General features: G+C 37.5%; 2 protein-coding genes across 4 annotated transcripts in view; one reads left to right on the top strand and one right to left on the bottom strand.

Moving 5' to 3' along the window:
- Nucleotides 1-22311, top strand: part of TEX9 (testis expressed 9) — a 297677-nt gene that overhangs the window by 14731 nt on the left and 260635 nt on the right. The window lies entirely within an intron of this gene.
- RFX7 (regulatory factor X7) overlaps nucleotides 1-22311 on the bottom strand; it is a 142553-nt gene that overhangs the window by 67178 nt on the left and 53064 nt on the right. For both annotated transcript variants that reach the window (XM_065941913.1, XM_065941914.1), the window contains one exon: nucleotides 6339-6372. In XM_065941913.1, coding sequence (XP_065797985.1) covers nucleotides 6339-6372 — 34 coding nt within the window. The remainder of the gene's footprint in view (nucleotides 1-6338; nucleotides 6373-22311) is intronic.

Below are 22311 nucleotides of genomic sequence, written 5' to 3'. Positions count from 1 at the left end.
ATACTGTCAAAATGGCTATTCTACCCAAAGCAATCTATAGATTCAATGCAATCCTATCAAGCTACCAACGGTATTTTTCACAGAACTAGAACAAATAATTTCACAATTTGTATGGAAATACAAAAAAACCTCAAATAGCCAAAGTAATCTTGAGAAAGAAGAATGGAACTGGAGGAATCAACATGCCTGACTTCAGACTCTACTATAAAGCCACAGTCATCAAGACAGTGTGGTACTGGCACAAAGACAGAAATATAGACCAATGGAACAGAACAGAAAGCCCAGAGATAAATCCACAAACCTATGAACACCTTATCTTTGACAAAGGAGGCAAGGATATACAATGGAAAAAAGACAACCTCTTCAACAAGTGGTGCTGGGAAAACTGGTCAACCACTTGTAAAAGAATGAAACTAGAACACTTTCTAACACCATACACAAAAATAAACTCAAAATGGATTAAAGATCTAAATGTAAGACCAGAAACTATAAAACTCCTAGAGGAGAACATAGGCAAAACACTCTCCGACATGAATCACAGCAGGATCCTCTATGACCCACCTCCCAGAATATTGGAAATAAAAGCAAAACTAAACAAATGGGACCTAATGAAACTTAAAAGCTTTTGCACAACAAAGGAAACTATAAGTAAGGTGAAAAGACAGCCCTCAGATTGGGAGAAAATAATAGCAAATGAAGAAACAGACAAAGGATTAATCTCAAAAATATACAAGCAACTCCTGCAGCTCAACTCAAGAAAAATAAATGACCCAATCAAAAAATGGGCCAAAGAACTAAACAGACATTTCTCCAAAGAAGACATACAGATGGCTAACAAACACACGAAAAGATGCTCAACATCACTCATTATCAGAGAAATGCAAATCAAAACCACAATGAGGTACCATTACACGCCATTCAGGATGGCTGCTATCCAAAAGTCTACAAGCAATAAATGCTGGAGAGGGTGTGGAGAAAAGGGAGCCCTCTTACACTGTTGGTGGGAATGCAAGCTAGTACAGCCACTATGGAAAACAGTGTGGAGATTTCTTAAAAAACTGGAAATAGAACTGCCATATGACCCAGCAATACCACTCTTGGGCATACACACTGAGGAAACCAGATCTGAAAGAGACACGTGCACCCCAATGTTCATCGCAGCACTATTTATAATAGCCAGGACATGGAAGCAACCTAGATGCCTATCAGCAGATGAATGGATAAGGAAGCTGTGGTACATATACACCATGGAATATTACTCAGCCGTTAAAAAGAATTCATTTGAATCAGTTCTAATGAGATGGATGAAACTGGAGCCCATTATACACAGTGAAGTAAACCAGAAAGATAAAGATCATTAGAACATACTAACACATATATATGGAATTTAGAAAGATGGTAATGATAACCCTATATGCAAAACAGAAAAAGAGACACAGATGTACAGAACAAACTTTTGGACTCTGTGGGAGAAGGCGAGGGTGGGATGTTTCGAGAGAACAGCATGTATATTATCTATGGTGAAACAGATCACTGGCCCAGGTGGGATGCATGAGACAGGTGTTTGGGCCAGGTGCACTGGGAGGACCCAGGGGAATCGGGTGGGGGGGCGGGGGGGGAGGTGGGAGGGGGGATCGGGATGGGGAATACACGCAACTCCATGGCTGATTCATGTCAATGTATGACAAAACCCACTGCAATGTTGCGAAGTAATTAGCCTCCAACTAATAAAAGTAATTGAGAAAAAAAAAAAAGGTGAATGAATAAGTGGTTTTCCCCTAAGACTGAGAACAAGGGAAAGGAAACCCAATTCTCATCATTTCTATTCAGAATTGAACTGGAGGTTGTAGTTGCGAATAAGGTGAGAAAAATGAATGAATAGACATTTAGACTGAAGTCGGATTAAACTTTTCTTTATTCATGGATAATATGATTGATTTGGTAGAGAATTCAAAAACTCGATGTAACATGTGAACTTAGTTAAGTCTGCATACTTACAAGGTCAATATACAAATCAGTAATAAAACATAATAAAGACTTTTTAATGCCATTTGTGATAAAATCCAAAATCTTATTTAGGAATAATTTAATCAAAATACACACAAAACCAGAAAACACAGATAAGAGAAATTATAGAGAAATCAACTAATATGGAGATACACCATTCTTATAGATTAGAAAATGTGTCATTAGAATAGCCACTGGCCCCAAATCTATCAATAAATGCACTGAAACAGAAACAAGTCCCAGTAGACTTTTTTTTGGACAGAAATTGACAAGGTTATTCTGAAATTTGTATGGAGAAGCCAAAACCAATTCAAATCATTACATTAGCTGATGGCAAGACTTTTGACAAAGCTATCATAAACAAGACAGTGTGGTGATATCATAAAGACAGATAGCAACTGATGGGAAAAAAGAGACTCTAGCCAAAGACCCACGGCAGACTTCCTAATAAGCAGTGCTTAAACAACTGGATATCTATACATTTGGTTAAAAAAACAAACACTGAAGTTCATCTTATACCAAACATAAATTTAAATCAAATTGGCTCACAGACCTAATACAAAAAGCTAAAACCATAAAACTTCTAGAAGAAAATATGATAAAAACAATGTGAGAAAGCTGAGATATCTAGAACGAACGGAATGAATAGGTCAGGATGCTCCCCCCAACCCCAAGTAACTCTAAAATGATGGAAAAATGATTTTAGGGCTTTGGAAACTGACTAACGGAAACATACTGAGAAGTGTTTGATCATTAAAAACTGCTGAACTTCAGGTGTTAACTGTGAGAGTCAGTTTTACTCCTGTCTGGGGCTTCTTCCATGACCTATCCACATGGATGAGGTTGACTGTGTTTAAACATGAAAAGGAAAACTTGATGACAATGAAAAAAAAACCAAGGAATCTCAATAAAAGTTGAGAAAATAGAACATAAAGAAAGATAATCGGGTGGAGAGGGAGGTGGGATGGGAGACCGGGATGGGGAATTCGTGTAACTCTATGGCTGATTCATATCAATGTATAACAAAACCCACTGAAAAATAAAAAAATTAAAAAAAAAAAAAAAAAAAAAAGAAAGATAATCAGACAAAAAAGGAACAAATCCCAGAGACTAGAGGGATAAAATCAATCATTTAAACTTACGTGTAATGGCAGCTTCCTATGGAGAGGGGAATCCAAGGGACAAATATATATGTATATATATGAAGAAATAATGGCTGAAAACATCTCAAATCAGATTAATCTACAGATGCAAACTCAGCAAACCCAAAGTAGGATAAACACAAAGTGATCCATACCTACATGTAAAACAGTCTCACTGTTGAAAGTAAGAGTAGGTGGGTAAGTGAATGAATATATGAATGAATCTTGATAGCAAGAAGAGAAAAACAACTCATCATGTACCAGAAGAAAACATGATTAATGACTGACTTTTCATCAGAAACAATGAAGGCCAAAGGTAGAGAAATGATACATTCAAAGAGACGGAATTTTTTAAAGAGAAACCTAGGAATCAAGAATTCTATATCCAGTAAAACTATTCTTCAAAACTGAAAGTAAAATAGACATTCACAGACAAATCAAGACAGATCAAGAGAATTCACTGTGAGCAAACCTGCCTTGTAAAAATACTAAAGGAAATTTTTTAGACCAAAAGGAATTATCCTTAATTCCTTTGTTTCCCCCTTTACATTCAATACATTCAATCAACAAGCAAGGCTTACTGGCTTTATATCCAAAATATGCCTTGAACCCATTTACTGTACTTTTTCCCTATCTTCCCCTTCCAAGCGCGCAACCATCTTGCATTCTTATTTCGACTTTTCCAATAGCCTAACTGATTTCCCTGCTTCTACTCTTATACCCCTAAAGCCTATTTCCCAACAACTGCTAGGGTATTTTTTTAAAAAAAGAAAACTAGATCATATTATTCTTGTACTTGAAATCTTTTAATTGACTTCCATGCATTTAGAATAAAACACATACTATTTGCCATAGCTATTCTTTTCTCCTATCACCCTCTCCTCCCTTCGTTAAGTTCCAGTGCACTGGGTTCTTCGTATTCTTCAAATATTCCAGGCTCATTTGTGTTTCAGAATTTTTGTACTTTCTGTTCCCTCTGCCTAGTATTTGTCACAGTCAGATCTTTACACAATACTGGCTTCTTCTTATTCAGGCCTCTTTTCAATGTCATTTCCTCAGATACTTTTCCTAATCACGCAATCTAAAGATTCCCTATACACCGTCAGTTGTCTCCTTTTGCCTTTAAAAATTTTTGTAATAGCATTTATTATTATCTTAAGTTGTAAAGCTTATTTTACCATTCATTTAATGTCTACTTCACTCAATAAAATGTAAGCTTTATGAAGATACAGATCTTACTATCTTGTTCATCAAATATATATATAACTTTAAAATTCATGCTAAAATAGAAACACTTCTGAATTCTTAAAAGATTAAAAATCCTTTTTATTCTTATTTAGCATTTTATAAATGCCACATTTAACAAATTATACCAGTCTTCTGTCTCGACTTTCTCAATGAAAAGAAAAGTTGAATAGTCCTCCAATATTATCACAGATACTAAAAGAAAAAAGCCAAGAGTCTTAGATAGCAACTGTACTTGTCTTGTTTACCATTGTATTTTGACACCCAGACAGGGTCTAGCAAAGAGTAATTATGCAGTAGTTATTGAATGATAGATATAAACAACTGAGAGTACATATGAACTCTTGAGAGTAGAGAGAAACAGAAAATGCTCTCTGGGGGTAAGGTTACCCCTCCATCCCCAATCACTACCTTCCTAGATCTTAAGAGAATTGTTAAATCTGTTTTAACAGACTGGATTTCTTGAGGGCAAGGGAACATGTCCTTTTGTTTTCCAAATATTTAGCATTGGCCCAATAATTTTTTTTTTTTTAGTAAATGCAACAGCATGAGTCTCTTCATTTGTAAAAGGGAATTAACAAGATCATCTACTTTAGAGTATTGAAAAAAGGGGGGAAAACATCCCCACAAAGTACTCTCTCAAACATTAGGTTAGAAAAGCACAGGAGAACCTTTCATACCTGTTCTCCTATGAAGTAATGTTATTTATTCACCTACCTAGAAACTAGTATCATAAGCTAAAAAGATCATATACTGTTTCAGCACCAGACGCTGCAGACCCCTGCTCCCTAACAAAAAGAGGTAGCTTATAATGAAGACACAAACCTGAGTAAGAAAGTCCTAATGTCACAAGAGAAAAAGAGGACTAACAACAGTGACATTTTGGGGAATCTAACAGTGCAGTCACTGAATATTCTAGAGCTCAGGGAACATTCCATTAATAAACTTTCCATGAAAGAAGTCAGTACTATTCCAGTAGTCTCAGTAGCTGCATACTTCTTCCCTTATATGTTTAAGAGAAGATCAATGGAACAGAAAATAAGTTTAAACCATTTAAATCTAAATTTAAACCATTTTGTGGCTTTAACTCCCAAAGGCCAGCAGTCCAAACACAAAAAGTATATTATAGCAACAAAAACTAATACATTAAGTATTTTAAAAAGCTTTTATTTAAACAAATTCTTATACTCTAAAAGTCCAATCTAAATGTAAACTATTATTGTGGCTTTAATTCCTGAAGTCTAGCAACCCAAATATAAAAAACACACTACCACAAGAAAAGGGCTTCCCTGGTAGCTCAGATGGTAAAGAATCCACCTGCAATGAGGGAGACCCCAGTTCAATTCCTAGGTTGGGAAGATTCCCCTGAAGAAGGGATAGGCTACCCACACCAGTATTCCTGGGCTTCCCTGGTGACTGAGCTGGTAAAGAATCCGCCTGCAATGTGGGAGACCTGGGGTCCATCCCTGGGTTGGGAAGATCCCCTGGAGAAGGGAAAGGCTACCCACTCTAGTACTCTGGCCTGGAGAATTTCATGGACTATATAGTCCATAGGGTCGCAAAGAGACACAACTGAGCAACTTTCACTTCACTCACCACAAGAAAACTAACCTATCATTTAAAATTTTTTCTTTAATAAATCCTTTAAGAATTACTAGAATAGAAAGCTACACATTCACTTTATTAAATGCTGAAGCAATCTTTAGTAAAAGCCAGTAAGTTTCAAAAACATGTAATTACCTCAGATTGTGATTTCATTATTGATGACATATAGGAAAGTAGACAGTATACAGCCAGTTCACTCCATGGTTGTAATTAAACGTCAAATTTTACTCACTAAAACTCAGCTATATTTAAAATAAATATTTACTCAAAAATAATATATTTTATATAGTGGGAAAAGCCTTATAACAAAAAGACTTTAAGATTAGTTATTTTACTTACCAAAATGCAGTCCACCTTAGATTGTATAGTTTTGCTAAAAGAAAAAGAAAGTTAAATTAGTACGACTAATAAATTTAAATTTATTAAATATTCAAAGTATTTTCAAACAGACATGGTAATTCACTATCCATATCTATTTTTTCATATCCATGAAAAAAATGTTAAATTTCTTATTAAGATTAGGCATCGGAGCCTAAAACTGCATTTTTCACAAAGCAAAACAAAAACCTATTTCCTACTCATTGTGCTAAATTCAACCCTAAAACATGACCAGAATATTTTGAGTTCATTGCTATAGTAATATTGTTGTTATGCTCTATCATTATGACATATATTTTAAACAATTAAATTTCTAGTCATACATAAAAGTGCAGATGTATTAGTACATGTAGAAATAGAACATAGTGTTCTATTGAATTACGATTTTTACTGTATGCCTGCCACTCTGGATAATGATTTGTTTAGCATTTAAAAGTCATAATGGTGTAATATTATCTGTATATCTAAAGACTTGTTACAAAGTAGATTCTCTTGGGGACTTTCCTGGCAGTACAATGGTTTAGACTCCCTGCTGCCACTGTACGGGAGCGTGGGTTTGATTCCTGGTTGGGGAACTAAAATCCCACATACAGCTCATTAAGGCAAAAAAATTAAAAAAAAAAAAAAAAGTAGATTTTCTTCCCCTCCCCTCTTTCTCCCTCCTCTCTCATACACACACAGACACACACACACGGACTCCCTAGACATAAAAGTAAAACAGATTAGCTAATATGACAATAAGTTGGAGAAAAAGACTATACTTAGAAATAACACAAAAGCCACTATATATAAATTAACTGAATTACTGAAAAAAGTGAACAACTGATATATAAAAAAGCCAGTATAAAATAATTTAACTAACAATTGAATCTTATTAACACATCAAAGTGCAAATGCAATGAAATCATACAAAAGTTCAAAGATAGTTTATATACAATCATAAAAGATGTTACAACCCAAATTATTCTCAATAAAAGGTTCTAGAGCCACATAAATGCAAAGAATGGTTATTTGCCTTTACATATAGCTATACATTTAATCTGTGGAGTAAGCAAAACTAAGTATTTAAACCACAATTCAGTTAATGCAATCAGTAACCTCAAAAGTCTACCCCATACTTGAATTTCAAATTTCATTATTTAAAGACCAAAGTGTGACTGTATTAAACTCAACTGCAAAATTCAGAATGATTAACAGAAAAAGAAAAGTAAATGATACCTTTTGGTAAGAGGAATTGAAATCCCCTCCTCACAGTTCCATAGAAAATCTTTAGAAGTTTAAAAGTTGGAGAGATGTTGAGACTGTGTGTATAGCTTCTCACTCATTAGCAGCTAAAGCATGCTATCTTTCTCACTTCTTAACTCCCACAGTTTCTCTGAGATAAAGGGTTTTCTATAGTTTAAGAATTGCTGTGAAAAAATAATATATGAAAAATACAACTGTTTCTCACCATCAGTTTTCATTCCAATCCCAATGAAAGGCAATGCCAAAGAATGTTCAAACTACCACACAACTGCACTCATATCACACGCTAGCAAACTAATGCTCAAAATTCTCCAAGCCAGGCTTCAACAGTATGTAATCCATGAACTTCCAGATGTTCAAGTTGGATTCAGAAAAGGCAGAGGAACCAGAGATCAAATTGCCAATATCCGTTGGATCATCGAAAAAGCAAGAGAGTTTCAGAAAAACATCTATTTCTGCTTTATTGATTATGCCAAAGTCTTTGACTGTGGATCATAACAAACTGTGGAAAATTCTTTAAGACATGGGAATACCAAACTACTTTACCTGCCTCCTGAGAAACCTGTATGCAGGTCAGGAAGCAACAGTTAAAACCAAACATGGAACAGACTGGTTCCAAACTGGGAAAGGAGTATGTCAAGACTGTATACTGTCACCCTGCTTATTTAACTTATGTGCAGAGTACATCATGTGAAATGCCAGGATGGATGAAGCACAAGCTGGAATCAAGATTACCAGGAGAAATATCAATAACCTCAGATACACAGATGACACCACCTTAATGGCAGAAAGTGAAGAAGAACTAAAGAGCCTCTTGATGAAAGTGAAAGAGGAGAGTGAAAAAGCTGTGTTAAAACCAACATTCAAAAAATGAAGACCATGGCATCCAGTCCCATCACTTCATGGAAGCAATGGAAACAGTGAGAGACTTTATTTTCTTGGTCTCCAAAATCACTGCAGATGGTGACTGTAGACATGAAATTAAAAGACGCTTGCTCCTTGGAAGAAAAGCTATGACCAACCTAGACAGCATATTAAAAAGCAGAGACATGATTTTGCCAACAAAGGTCTATCTACTCAAAGCTATGGTTTTTCCAGTAGTCACGTACTGATGTAAGAGTTGGACCATAAGGAAAGCTGAGCACTGAAGAATTGATGCTTTTCAACTACGGTGCTGGAGAAAATTCTTGAGAGTCCCTTGGACTGAAAGGAGATCCAACTTGTCCATCCTAAAGGAAATCAGTCCTGAATATTCACTGGCAGGAGTGATGCTGGAGCTGAAGCGCCAATACTTTGGCCACCTGATGCGAAGAACTGACTCATTGGAAAAGACCCTGATGCTGGGACAGATTGAGAGCAGGAGGAGAAAAGGATGACAGAGGATGAGATGGCTGGATGGCATCACCAACTAGATGGACATGTTTGAGCAAGCTCTGGGAGTTGGTGATGGACAGGGAGGCCTGGCGTTCCGTGGTCCATGGGGTCACAAAGAGTCGGACACGATAGCAGCTAAACTGAAGAGGGTTTTCTATAGTTTAAAGACTCTTCCAGAAAATTACTAGAGCTAATCAATGAATACAGTAAAGTTGCAGGATATAAAATTAACACACAGAAATCCCTTGCATTCCTATATACTAACAATGAAAAAACAGAAAGAGAAATTAAGGAAACAATACCAATCACCATTGCAACAAAAAGAATAAAATACTTAGGAGTATATCTACCTAAAGAAACAAGAGACCTATACATAGAAAACTATAAAACACTGATGAAAGAAATCAAAGAGGACACAAACAGATGGAGAAACATACCGTGTTCATGGATTGGAAGAATCAATACTGTCAAAATGGCTATTCTACCCAAAGCAATCTATAGATTCAATGCAATCCCTATCAAGCTACCAACGGTATTTTTCACAGAACTAGAACAAATAATTTCACAATTTGTATGGAAATACAAAAAACCTCAAATAGCCAAAGTAATCTTGAGAAAGAAGAATGGAACTGGAGGAATCAACATGCCTGACTTCAGACTCTACTATAAAGCCACAGTCATCAAGACAGTGTGGTACTGGCACAAAGACAGAAATATAGACCAATGGAACAGAACAGAAAGCCCAGAGATAAATCCACAAACCTATGAACACCTTATCTTTGACAAAGGAGGCAAGGATATACAATGGAAAAAAGACAACCTCTTCAACAAGTGGTGCTGGGAAAACTGGTCAACCACTTGTAAAAGAATGAAACTAGAACACTTTCTAACACCATACACAAAAATAAACTCAAAATGGATTAAAGATCTAAATGTAAGACCAGAAACTATAAAACTCCTAGAGGAGAACATAGGCAAAACACTCTCCGACATGAATCACAGCAGGATCCTCTATGACCCACCTCCCAGAATATTGGAAATAAAAGCAAAACTAAACAAATGGGACCTAATGAAACTTAAAAGCTTTTGCACAACAAAGGAAACTATAAGTAAGGTGAAAAGACAGCCCTCAGATTGGGAGAAAATAATAGCAAATGAAGAAACAGACAAAGGATTAATCTCAAAAATATACAAGCAACTCCTGCAGCTCAACTCAAGAAAAATAAATGACCCAATCAAAAAATGGGCCAAAGAACTAAACAGACATTTCTCCAAAGAAGACATACAGATGGCTAACAAACACACGAAAAGATGCTCAACATCACTCATTATCAGAGAAATGCAAATCAAAACCACAATGAGGTACCATTACACGCCATTCAGGATGGCTGCTATCCAAAAGTCTACAAGCAATAAATGCTGGAGAGGGTGTGGAGAAAAGGGAGCCCTCTTACACTGTTGGTGGGAATGCAAGCTAGTACAGCCACTATGGAAAACAGTGTGGAGATTTCTTAAAAAACTGGAAATAGAACTGCCATATGACCCAGCAATACCACTTCTGGGCATACACACTGAGGAAACCAGATCTGAAAGAGACACGTGTACCCCAACGTTCACCGCAGCACTGTTTATAATAGCCAGGACATGGAAGCAACCTAGATGCCCATTAGCAGACGAATGGATGAGGAAGCTGTGGTACATATACACCATGGAATATTACTCAGCCGTTAAAAAGAATTCATTTGAATCAGTTCTAATGAGATGGATGAAACTGGAGCCCATTATACACAGTGAAGTAAGCCAGAAAGATAAAGAACATTACAGCATACTAACACATATATATGGAATTTAGAAAGATGGTAATGATAACCCTATATGCAAAACCCTATATGTCTCTTTTAGACACAGAAGTACAGAACAGACTTTTGAACTCTGTGGGAGGTGAGGGTGGGATGTTTCGAAAGAACAGCATGTATATTATCTATGGTGAAACAGATCACTGGCCCAGGTGGGATGCATGAGACAAGTGCTCGGGCCTGGTGCACTGGGAAGACGGAGAGGAATCGGGTGGAGAGGGAGGTGGGAGGGGGGATCGGGATGGGGAATACACGCAACTCCATGGCTGATTCATGTCAATGTATGACAAAACCCACTGAAATGTTGCGAAGTAATTAGCCTTCAACTAATAAAATAAATAAATAAATAAATAAACTATGACACATGAAAACTGAAAAAAAAAAAAAAAGAATTGCTGCTAAAAAATAATATATAAAAAATACAACCATTTCTCACTACCTTGGTCTAAACCATCATCATTTCTTTTCAAAAGTGTTATTAAAGCCTTCTAACTGGTTTCCCTGCGTCCATCCTTACACCCTCCAGCATCAGTCCCGTGAGCTATTCCCAACCAAGTGTTCAAAGCAACACCATCCACCACATTAGTCCTATGTTCCTAGAGGATCCAGTCCTCTGCTATCTTTCTAATCTCATCTCATACTAGTCTATTCCTCATTCATTCAGCTCCTGCCATGCTGGCCTCCCTGATGCTTCTCAAGGAAGGAGTAGGGCCTTGCACTGGCTTTTTCAGTCAGCCTCTAAGACCCTTCCAACATGTAACTTATCTGGTCACTTTCTTCATGACTTTGCTAGATATTATCTTTCACAGGCACTTCTTCTCTGACTACTTCTTCATGTAAAATACTTTCCATCACTCTCTATTCCTTTCGTCCTGCTTTACTTTTCATTATTGCACTATTTTGTATTTTTATTAATTTACTTGTTTACTGGATATCTTCCTTGGCTAGAATTTAAACTCCATGAAAATGGGCTCAATTTGTTTTGCTCCCTGCTGTATTATCATTTGGTACATGTTAGATGTTCAATAAAATCCACTGAACAAATGAGTGACAAAATGTACATTTAGTCCCCCATATAAAGAAAATTCTTTGGGACCACTTAGGAAAGCATATTTTAGACAAACCAACATGAAAGTGAAAATGTGATTTTTTTTTTTAAACCGTAGATCTAAATATACTCCCCTTCTACCAGAAGCTTTTAAATGTTTATAAAAATGCCATTACACTGTATATAGTCTGCAAATGTCTTTTTCACTCAACCCTGTCTTTGAGATCTCTCCATGCTGATACACTTTAGATGAAGTCCACTTATTTTAACTGCTGAAAGTATCTCACTGAATGACTATATCAAATTTATTCATCCATTCCTCTACTGAAAGCCAATTAGGTACATTTTTCTTCAAGCAGTGCTGCAACAAATGTCTTTGTACATGTCTCCTGGTATACACAATCAAAAACTTCTCAGTTATAAATCTGAAAATCGATTTTCTAGGATTCATGAATATATCTTTTCAGTTTCATTATGTATTACAGAATTCCTCTCCCAAAAACTCCTGTATGCATTCATACTTCCATAAGCAGAATATATAGTCTCTATATTCCTATTCAGTTCAGTTCAGTCGCTCAGTCCTGTCCAACTATTTGTGACTCCATGGACTGCAGAATACTAGGCCACCCTGTCCATCACCAACTCCTGGAGCTTACTCAAACTCATGTTCATTGAGTCGGTGATGCCATCCAACCATCTCATCCTTTGTGGACCCCTTCTCATCCCGCCTTCAATCTTTCCCAGCATCAGGGTCTTTTCAAATGAGTCAGCTCTTCACATCAGGTGGCCAAAGTATTGGAATTTCGGTTTCAGCATCACTCCTCCCAATGAATATTCAGGACTGATTTCCTTTAGGATGGACAAGTTGGATCTCCTTGCAGTCCAAGTGACTCTCAAGAGTCTTTTCTAACACCACCATTCAAAAGCTTCAATTCTTCGGCACTCAGCTTTCTTTATAGTCCAACTCTCACATCCATACATGACTACTGGAAAAACCACATCTTTAACTAGACGGACCTTTGTTGGCAAAGTAATGTCTCTGCTTTTTAATATGCTGTCTAGGTTGTTCATAACTTTTCTTCCAAGGAGTAAGTGTCTTGTAATTTCATGGCTGCAGTTACCATCTGCAGTGATTTTGGAGCCAAAAAAATAAAGTCTGCCACTGTTTCCCCATCTATCTGGCATGAAGTGATGGGACCGAATGCCATGATCTTAGTTTTCTGAATGTTGAGCTTTAAGCCAACTTTTTCCACTCTCTTTCATTTTCATCAAGAGGTTCTTTAGTTCTTCACTTTCTGCTATAAGGGTGGTGTCATCTGTATATCTGGGGTTATTGATATTTCTCCCGGCAATCTTAATTCCAGCTTGTGCTTATCCGGCCCAACATTTCTCATGATGTACTCTGTATATAAATTAAATAAGCATGGTGACGATAAACAGACTTGACATACTCCTTTTCCTATTTGGAACCAGTCTGTTGTTCCATGTCCAGTTCTAACTGTTGCTTCTGGACCTGCATACAGATTTCTCAGGAGGCAAGTCAGTTGGTCTGGTACTCCCATCTCTTTCAGAATTTTCCACAGTTTATTGTGATCCACACAGTTAAAGGCTTCGGCACAGTCAATAAAGCAGAAATAGATGTTTTTCTGGAACTCTCTTGCTTTTTCGATGATCCAGTGGATGTTGGCAACTTGATCTCTGCCTTTTCTAAAACCAGCCTGAACATCTGGAAGTTCACAGTTCACATATTGCTGAAGCCTGGCTTAGAGAATTTTGAGCATTACTTCCCTAGCGTGTGAGATGAGTGCAATTGTGCAGTAGTTTGAGTTAATTTTCCTATTAACTTGTGCAAAAAACATACATGCATATGCCATTTATACATGATACATATAATATATACATTAAAAACTTGCCATTCTAATAGGTATGAAAAAACTTTTAAATTGTCATCATCCCAATTGCTAGCAATGTTTTATACTTTTTCACCTGCTTCTAGACTGTATGGGTTCTCCTCTATTAACTGCTGGTTCTTGTTTTTGCCCATTTTTAAGTGGAGTTGATGATTTCTTATTAGATTGGAGTAGTTCTTTATATATTCTGGATACTAGTCTTCTCATCTTAAGTATGCTAGTAATACATTTTAGTAACTTACTAAAGTTTAAATTCTAGATTTAGTAAAAGTTATTCATTTTTTTTCTTTATGATCTGTTTTTTGTTGTAAGAAATCCTATCTAGCTAAGGTTTTAAAGACATTCCATATTTTGCTATAAAATTTTTGAAGTTAGTTTTTTTTATTTTGATTTTAATCAGAGTTTATTCCGTATGGTATTTGGCAAACCAATTATTTCCCATTTTACTATGGGCTTCCCTTGTGGCTCAGGTGGTAAAGAATCCGCCTGCAATGTGGGAGGCCTGGGTTCAATCCCTGGGTTGGGAAGATCCCCGGAAGAAGGGAACTGTACCCACTTCAGTCATTTGGCCTGGAGTATCCCATGGATTGTATAGTCCATGGGGTTGCAAAGAGCCAGACATGACTGAGCAACTTTCACTTGGGTTTCCCTGATAGATCAGTTGATAAAGAATCCGCCTGCATTGCAGGAGACCCTGGTTCGATTCCTGGGTTGGGAAGATCTGCTGGAGAAGGGATAGGCTATCCACTCCAGTATTCTTGGCCTTCCCTTGTGTCTCAGCTGGTAAAGAATCTGCTCGCAATGCAAGAGACCTGGGTTCAATCCCTGGTTTGGGAAGATTCCATGGAGATGGGAAAGGCTACCCACTTCAGTATTCTGGCCTGGAGAATTCCAGGGACTGAACAGTCCATGGGGTGGCAAAGAGTCGACATGACTGAGTGACTTTCACTTTCACTTTACTATGCGTACATGCTTTGCATACATGTTTACATACATGCTTCAATCTGTTTCAAGCTTTTTTCATTTTTAAAATACTTGTCTATACCTGAGTCAATACCACACTTTGAATGTGCAAGACACCTGTTGACCATTTTTGGAATGGTCCTGATCATTCTTGGACGTCTAACTCCAGGTGAGTTTTTAGTTTTTCCATATTCAACAACTGTACTGATACTATAGGTATTACAGAAATGGGGGAGCTGACTGATAATTTGAATTTATTCTTGCCTGTCTTTAAAGATGTCATGTAATTTTCTCTACTATCTTTTGTTAATGAGTACTAGGTAGCTTATAGATGGTATTATAAACTGTATCTCTTTTTTCTTAATATGTTTTCCAATTGGTTTCTGCTAATGTACATTCTGATGTGGTGAATGTTGGTATTGGTATTCTATGCTACTGGTATTCTATCCTGACTTGATATCCAGCAGCCTTCCTGAACTCTTTTTGGTTCTAATTGTACATAGATTCTCTTGTAGAATATAATTTCACTTATGATAGTGAAAATATTCTTTTTCCTTTCCAATCTCTATTTCCTCCCACCTCTGCTTCTTATCTAATTACTTTTAAAATCTCTAATTTAATGGTAAAAAGTAGCAGTGACAGCAGACATCCTTCTTCCGTTTCCAAATTTTGCTGCAAAAATTTAATATACTGCAATATTCCATTTAGTGGATGTTTTACAATTTCCTAAAATATTCTCTGAATAATGGATGGTTTGACTGACTCAACTAAAATAAAATAAAGCTTCAACATTTTAAAGTTCTGCTTTGAATACTGACAAGCTAACTTAGAGTAGCTTTTCCATCTTTAACAACCATATACTGTGGATAAAATATAAAAACAGATATGACCAAAAGCAGGTAGTAACTGGAGGGACATCAACCTTAAAAGAAGGAACTGCACCAAATAGGATCGGTATTTACAGGGCTGTTGCCTGAGGTCACTTATATATAGACACAGCGACAATCAGTAGGGACTGAAGCAGAAATCTGCCTTCCTGCTAGCCGAGGAGCCACAGGACGAAGTCTAGGGCTGGAAAGTGCCACAAGATTTCTGTGTAAACTATGCCCAAATGTTTAGATGGCCTTCATTTGGGGAAGGCTCCAAGGATTCAAGCAAAAAGCAACAGCTGAAAAGTGTAAAGATCTGAGTTGAGAGGAGACTTCTGTTGCTACTTAAGACAGGAATGACAATGTTGGGACATTTGAATTCAGCCCTGTTAACTGTCTACTAGGGGAAAAAAAAAAAACAACTCATCAGAGAAAAATAACAGAATTCAAAGCCTACAACATATCACGCACGATACCCACTATACAAGCAAAATTTACCAGAACAAAGAAAAAGGAAAGGGAGACCCAGAGTCAAGAAAAAGAAGCAGCTCAAAGAAACCAAAACCTGAATGATCTAGACTTCAGAATTAACAAAGACTTCAAAACAAGTATTATAAATACATTCAAGTATTTCAGAAAAATATGGTGATAATAAATGTACAAATGGGAGGAATCTCAGCTGAGAGTAGAACTGAAAGAACCAAATGGAAATTCTAGAAGTAAAACTGACAGTATTTGAAATTCAAAATTCATTGAATTTCCTTAAAGGATATCAGATACAGCAGGAAAAAAAAGTCACTAAACCAGTAAATAGATCAGTACATTTTACTGATTCTAAAAGAGAGAGAAAAAGGTCTTCAAAATAATAAATAGAGCTTCAGAGATTCATTGTACAATAACAAGCAGTCTAGTTATATACAACTGAAGATAATGAGACAGAAAAATATCTGATAATGGCCAAAATTTCTCCAAATTTTGTGAGAAATACAACCTTACATATTCAAAGAAGCTCAGCACATTCCAAGCAGAATAATTAGAAAGAAAAATCACACACGAACACGTCACAATCAAAGAGATGAAAGCACCAAGATGAAAGCAAACCTTGAAGGCAGCCAGAGTAAAGTAACATTATTACAGTTAAAAAAAAAAAAAAAGTGGTATGAGTGACAGCTGATTTCTATGCTGCTGCTGCTGCTAAGTCACTTCAGTCGTGTCCGACTCTGTGTGACCCCACAGATGTCAGCCCACCAGGCTCCCCCATCCCCGGGATTCTCCAGGCAAGAACACTGGAGTGGGTTGCCATTTCCTTCTCCAATGCAGGAAAGTGAAAAGTGAAAGTGAAGTTGCTCAGTCGTGTCAGACTCTTACGGACCCCATGGACTGCAGCCTACCAGGCTCCTCCGTCCATGGGATTTTCCAGGCAAGAGTACTGGAGTGGGGTGCCACTGCCTTCTTCGGCTGATTTCTATACAGGTAACCAATTTGCAACAGGGATACCAAAGCAATTCAAAAGATAAAAGGAAAAACCTTTCCAACAAAGGCTGATGGAATAACTGGATATATCTATGAACAAGTGAACACATCTCATTCTGTAGAAAAATATGAATTGGCTCATAAAAGCAATCACAAAAATTTAAATTATAGAATGCCTAGAAGAAGATCATGACCTGAAAATATATAAAGATGTCAGAAAATAAACAAGTCACCTATCAGAAGAAAATATTTGCAAAATGTATCTGATGAAACTTATGCCCAGAATATATACTGAGTTCCTGTAACTCAAAAATCAAGACAAGTAGTCCAATTAATAAATGAGCAAACAACTGAAATAGATAGTTCACAAAGAAAAGATAGACAAATCATCTAATAAAAGCACATGAAAAGACGTTCACCATTAGTCATCAGGATATACTATGTAAGCACTAGGATGGTTAAATTAGAAACACTTGGAAACACCAAAAGTTGGCAAGGATTAAGCAATCACATCTGTCATATCTGATGGAAATGAAAAAGGTAAAATCACTTTGAAAAACTTTAGTAAATATAAACCTATTATATAACACAACAATTCTGTCCCGAGGTATTCATCCAAGAGAAACAAAACTGTGTCCGCAAAACAGACTCTTACAAACATGTTCAGAGAATCTTTAGTAAAAATGCCCCCAAACTGAAAACAATCCAAGTGGCAGTTAACATAAGAATGGATAAAAATGCTGTATATTCATAGATTGGAATACTACTCACTAACAAGAAACAACAGTAGCAACAACTTCTGACACATAAAAGAACATGGATGAATCTACAGGACATTATACTGAGCCAAGACAACACCTAGAAGTTTGTTCTGTACAGTTCCATTTATATGATGTTCTGAAATATGCAAAATTAATCAATGGAGTAAGAAAAATTAGAAAATGTAGCTGTCTTGGGATAGGGGTGGGAGGCTGACTGGAAAAGAGTATGTACGGACTCTGTAATAGATGGCCTCATTTTCCCTTTTCAGGAAAAAAGGACATTGTCCCCCACCTGCTGGGAATGCTTCCAGCAGAAAAAGTGAATGTTAGTCACTCAGCTGCATCCAACTCTTTGGGACCCCATGGACTGTAGCCCGCCAGGCTCCTCTGTCCATGGGACTCTCCAAGCAAAATACTGGAATGAGTTGCCATTTCCTTCTCCAGGGATCTTCTGGATCCAGAGATCGAACCAGAGTCTCCAGCACTGCAGGCAGATTCTTTACATCTGAGCCACCAGGGAATCCCAATATGGCAGAGCCAGGACTTTCGAACAGAAAGGCCCTCAGTTATCAGCCCCCTTAAGGGACAGCTGGCATACTGAATGCAGCACTTTAACAGCTTCATCTTTTAGGATTTGAAATAGCTTGACTGGAATTCCATCACTTCCACTAGCTTTGTTCTGCACTCAATATGCCAGCTAATTTGGAAAACTCAGCAGTGGCCACAGGACTGGAAAAGGTCAGTTTTCATTTCAATCCCAAAGAAAAGCAATGCCAAAGAATGTTCAAGGTGGTTTAATTGCTAAGTCGTGTACAACTCTTGCAACCCCATGGACTGTAGCCTGCCAGACTCCTCTGCCCATGGGATCCTCCAGGCGAGAATACTGGAGTGGGTTGCCATTTTCTCCTCCAGGGGATCTTCCCAATCCAGGGATCCAACCCGGGTCTCCTGCATTACAGGCAGATCCTCACTGACTGAGCTACGAGGCAAGCCCTAAGAATGTTCAAACTACTGCACAATTGCACTCATTTCACACGCTAGCAAAGTAATGCTCAAAATTCTCCAAGCGAGGCTTCAATAATACGTGAATCGAGACCTTCCAGATGTTCGAGCTGGATTCAGAAAAGGCAGAGGAACCAGAGATCAAATTGCCAACATCTGTTGGATCTTAGAAAAAGCAAGAGAGTTTCAGAAAAACATCTATTTCTGCTTTATTGACTATGTCAAAGTCTTTGTGTGGATCACAACAAATTGTGGAAAATTCTTAAAGAGACTGGAATACCAGACAATCTGGCCCACCTCCTGAGAAATCTGTGTGCAGGTCAAGAAGCAACAGTTAGAACTGGACATGGAAACAGACTGGGTCCAAATTGGGAAAGGAGTACATCAAGGCTATATATTGTCACCTTGCTTATTTAACTTATATGCAGAGTACATCATGTGAAATGCCAGGCTGAATGAAGCACAATCTGGAATCAAGATTGCTCGGAGGAATATCAATAACCTCAGTTATGGAGATGACACCACCCTAATGGCAGAAAGTAAAGAGGAAGTAAAGAGCCTTTTGATGAAAGTGAAAGAGGAGAATGAAAAAGTTGGCTTAAAACTCAACATTCAAAAAACTAAGACCATGGCATCCGGTCCCATCACTTCATGGCAAACAGATGGGGAAACAATGGAAACAGTGAGAGACTATTTTTTTGGGTTCCAAAATCACTGCAGATCATGACTGCAGCCATGAAATTAAGACACTTGCTCCTTGGAAGAAAAGCTATGACCAACCTAGACAGCATATTAAAAAGCAGAGACATTAGTCAAAGCTACGTTTTTCCAGTAGTCATGTATGGATGTGAGAGTTGGACTATACAGAAGGCTAAGTGCCAAAGAATGGATACTTTTGAACTGTGATGTTGGAGAAGACTCTTGAGAGTCCCTTGGACTGCAAGGAGATCCAACCAGTCCATTCTAAAGGAAATCAACCCTGAATATTCGCTGGATAGGTAGCTCTGATGGTAAAGAATCTGCCCGAAATGTGGGAGAACTGGGTTTGATTCCTGTGTTGGAAAGATCCCCTGGAAGAGGGCATGGCAACCCACTTCAGTATTCTTGTCTGGAGAACCCCATGGACAGAGGAGCCTGACAGGCTATAGTGCATGGGGTCACAGAGTCAGACACGACTGAGCAAATAAGGACACATATATTCATTGGAAGGACTGATGCTGAAGCTCCAAGATTCTGGCCACCTGATGTGAAGAGTCAACTCATTAAAAAAGATCTGACTTGGGAAAGATTGAAGGTAGGAGGAGAAGGGGATGACAGAGGAGATGGTTGGTGGCATCACTGACTAATGGACATAAATTTGAGCAAGCTCCAGGAGATAGTGAAGGACAGGGAAGCCTGGCATGCTGCAGTCCATGGGGTAGCAAAGTGTCAGACAGGACTGAGCTACTGAACAACATCAAGAACAAATGGGGATAGCTATGCTGAAGAAAACTTCACTCCCTAAAGTCATATCTCCTTCTAGGGACAGCCCACATTCAGAAGCTGCACAACATGCAGGAAATAAAGATCCAGCTCTTTGTCTTAGCTTGAGACATCTCTGATGGGCCCTTTCAGCGTCAGAACTCTTCACACTGCAGCTTAACTTTCTGTTTCCTTCGTGTCCATTCCTTTCACAGATGTGATTCTCAAGAGCATTCCTTAATAAAATGGTTCTTAAAATATGACTCTTGGACTAGCATCACCTGGGACTAGTTAGAAATGTAAATCTGCAGGGCCCACTTCGGACCTATAGAATCAGAAAGCAAAAGCCCCACTGCAAAGACCTTCCTGTTAGCTTTTTGTACCTCACTCTTACATTGACTCAGATGGGTATACAATTGAAGAAAATCTCTAATATGAAAAACAGGACATTCCCCTTAAAAAGGGGGCATGAAATCCTCACTGGGAAGAAACAAGATCATGCAATAAGGAAAAAAAAATTTAATCCCCACAAAGGGTAAAAACAAAAACTGGATGCTATATCACACACAAAAAGATACCATATCACTAAAAGGTAGCGTCTCAGAAATTAAAACTATTGGGCTACATCTTTCCTGTTTGCCCTTCCAGATCCAATTCCTAACCTCTGCAAAAGGAGGCTGGCCTGTATACACTGTATCTATACGGCTTCCTTCCCCTGCGGTTTCCAGTGGGCTGATATTAGTCACCAGGAGGAGGTAAGACAGCAAAAGACAGAGGAGGTATTTACTTCACTTGGCTTTCCTCTCTGATGAGGCCATGAGTTAGTGGTTGGGGGGCTGTGGTTCTTCTTAGCAAGTCTTGTAAGACCTATTCTGACTCATTAAACTATGATCATTTAAAACAATGAGCATTTCAAAAATGAAAAATTAAATATATAAAATTTAAAGTAAAATATCTCAAAGCTATCAAATAAGGAATGAGATTATCTATGGATATATTTGGAGATATAATTATTTTTTTTTACTATTACTTCAACTTGTTAAGTTTAATAACACTTTTCCAGCAGCAGAAAAAATATGCACAAAAATATGGTCACCACTCAATAATGAACCACTGATGCATACATGAACCTGCAGTTTAAAAAAGGTAGATAATACTTGACTTCTAAATATTTCATTGTTTAAGTGGTCTTCATTTTTATTTTTGAATAAAATTATTTTGTTAATTTTATCTACAAATAACTTACATTCAAATGATAATGCATGTTTAACATTAATATTTTTCTAAGGTTTTGACTTTTTTTTTCATTTATTTTTATTAGTTGGGACATTTTCTAAATTGTTGATAACTGATTGTATTTAATGAAGCTGTGGTTTCATTAAACTTAATGTCTCACTGATATTTTTAAAATCATTGCTTTTGTAAACATTTTAATTAAATAGTATAAACCTGGTATTTTGGTATTAGATAAAAACAAAATATCTGGCTCATAATTTTACCCTGCTATTGTAATTACTAAGTTTATGAAACATGCCAGTCATTCATCTTCTAAATTTTTTAGTTCGATCTTTGCATATCAAGTCAGATCACCACTATGTTATAGAGCTCAATACTAGACCAATGGAGCAGGAAAACGGGGAAAACACACCAGCAAGGAGGGCATATAACAATTTCAGGAAGACAGGTACAGTTTGAGAAAGCATGTTTTGTTTCCCCTAGATCAAATTACGTGGGGTTCCCTGCTGGCTCAGTGGTAAAGAATCCGCCTGCCGGTGTAGGAACACGGGTTTGGTTCTAGGTTGGGAAGATGCCCTGGAGAAGGAAATGGCAACCCACTCCAGTATGCCTGCCTGGGAAATCCCATGGACAGAGGAGCCTGGCAAGCTACAGTCCATGGAGTCAAAGCAGAGTTGGACACGACTTGACTTAGTGACTAAACAACAGCAACAACAAAATCAAATTACAGAGTGAA

This window comes from Muntiacus reevesi, chromosome 7 (assembly GCF_963930625.1).
Source record: "Muntiacus reevesi chromosome 7, mMunRee1.1, whole genome shotgun sequence".
NCBI lineage: Eukaryota > Metazoa > Chordata > Mammalia > Artiodactyla > Cervidae > Muntiacus > Muntiacus reevesi.
This window is presented reverse-complemented; position numbering and strand designations above follow the sequence as displayed.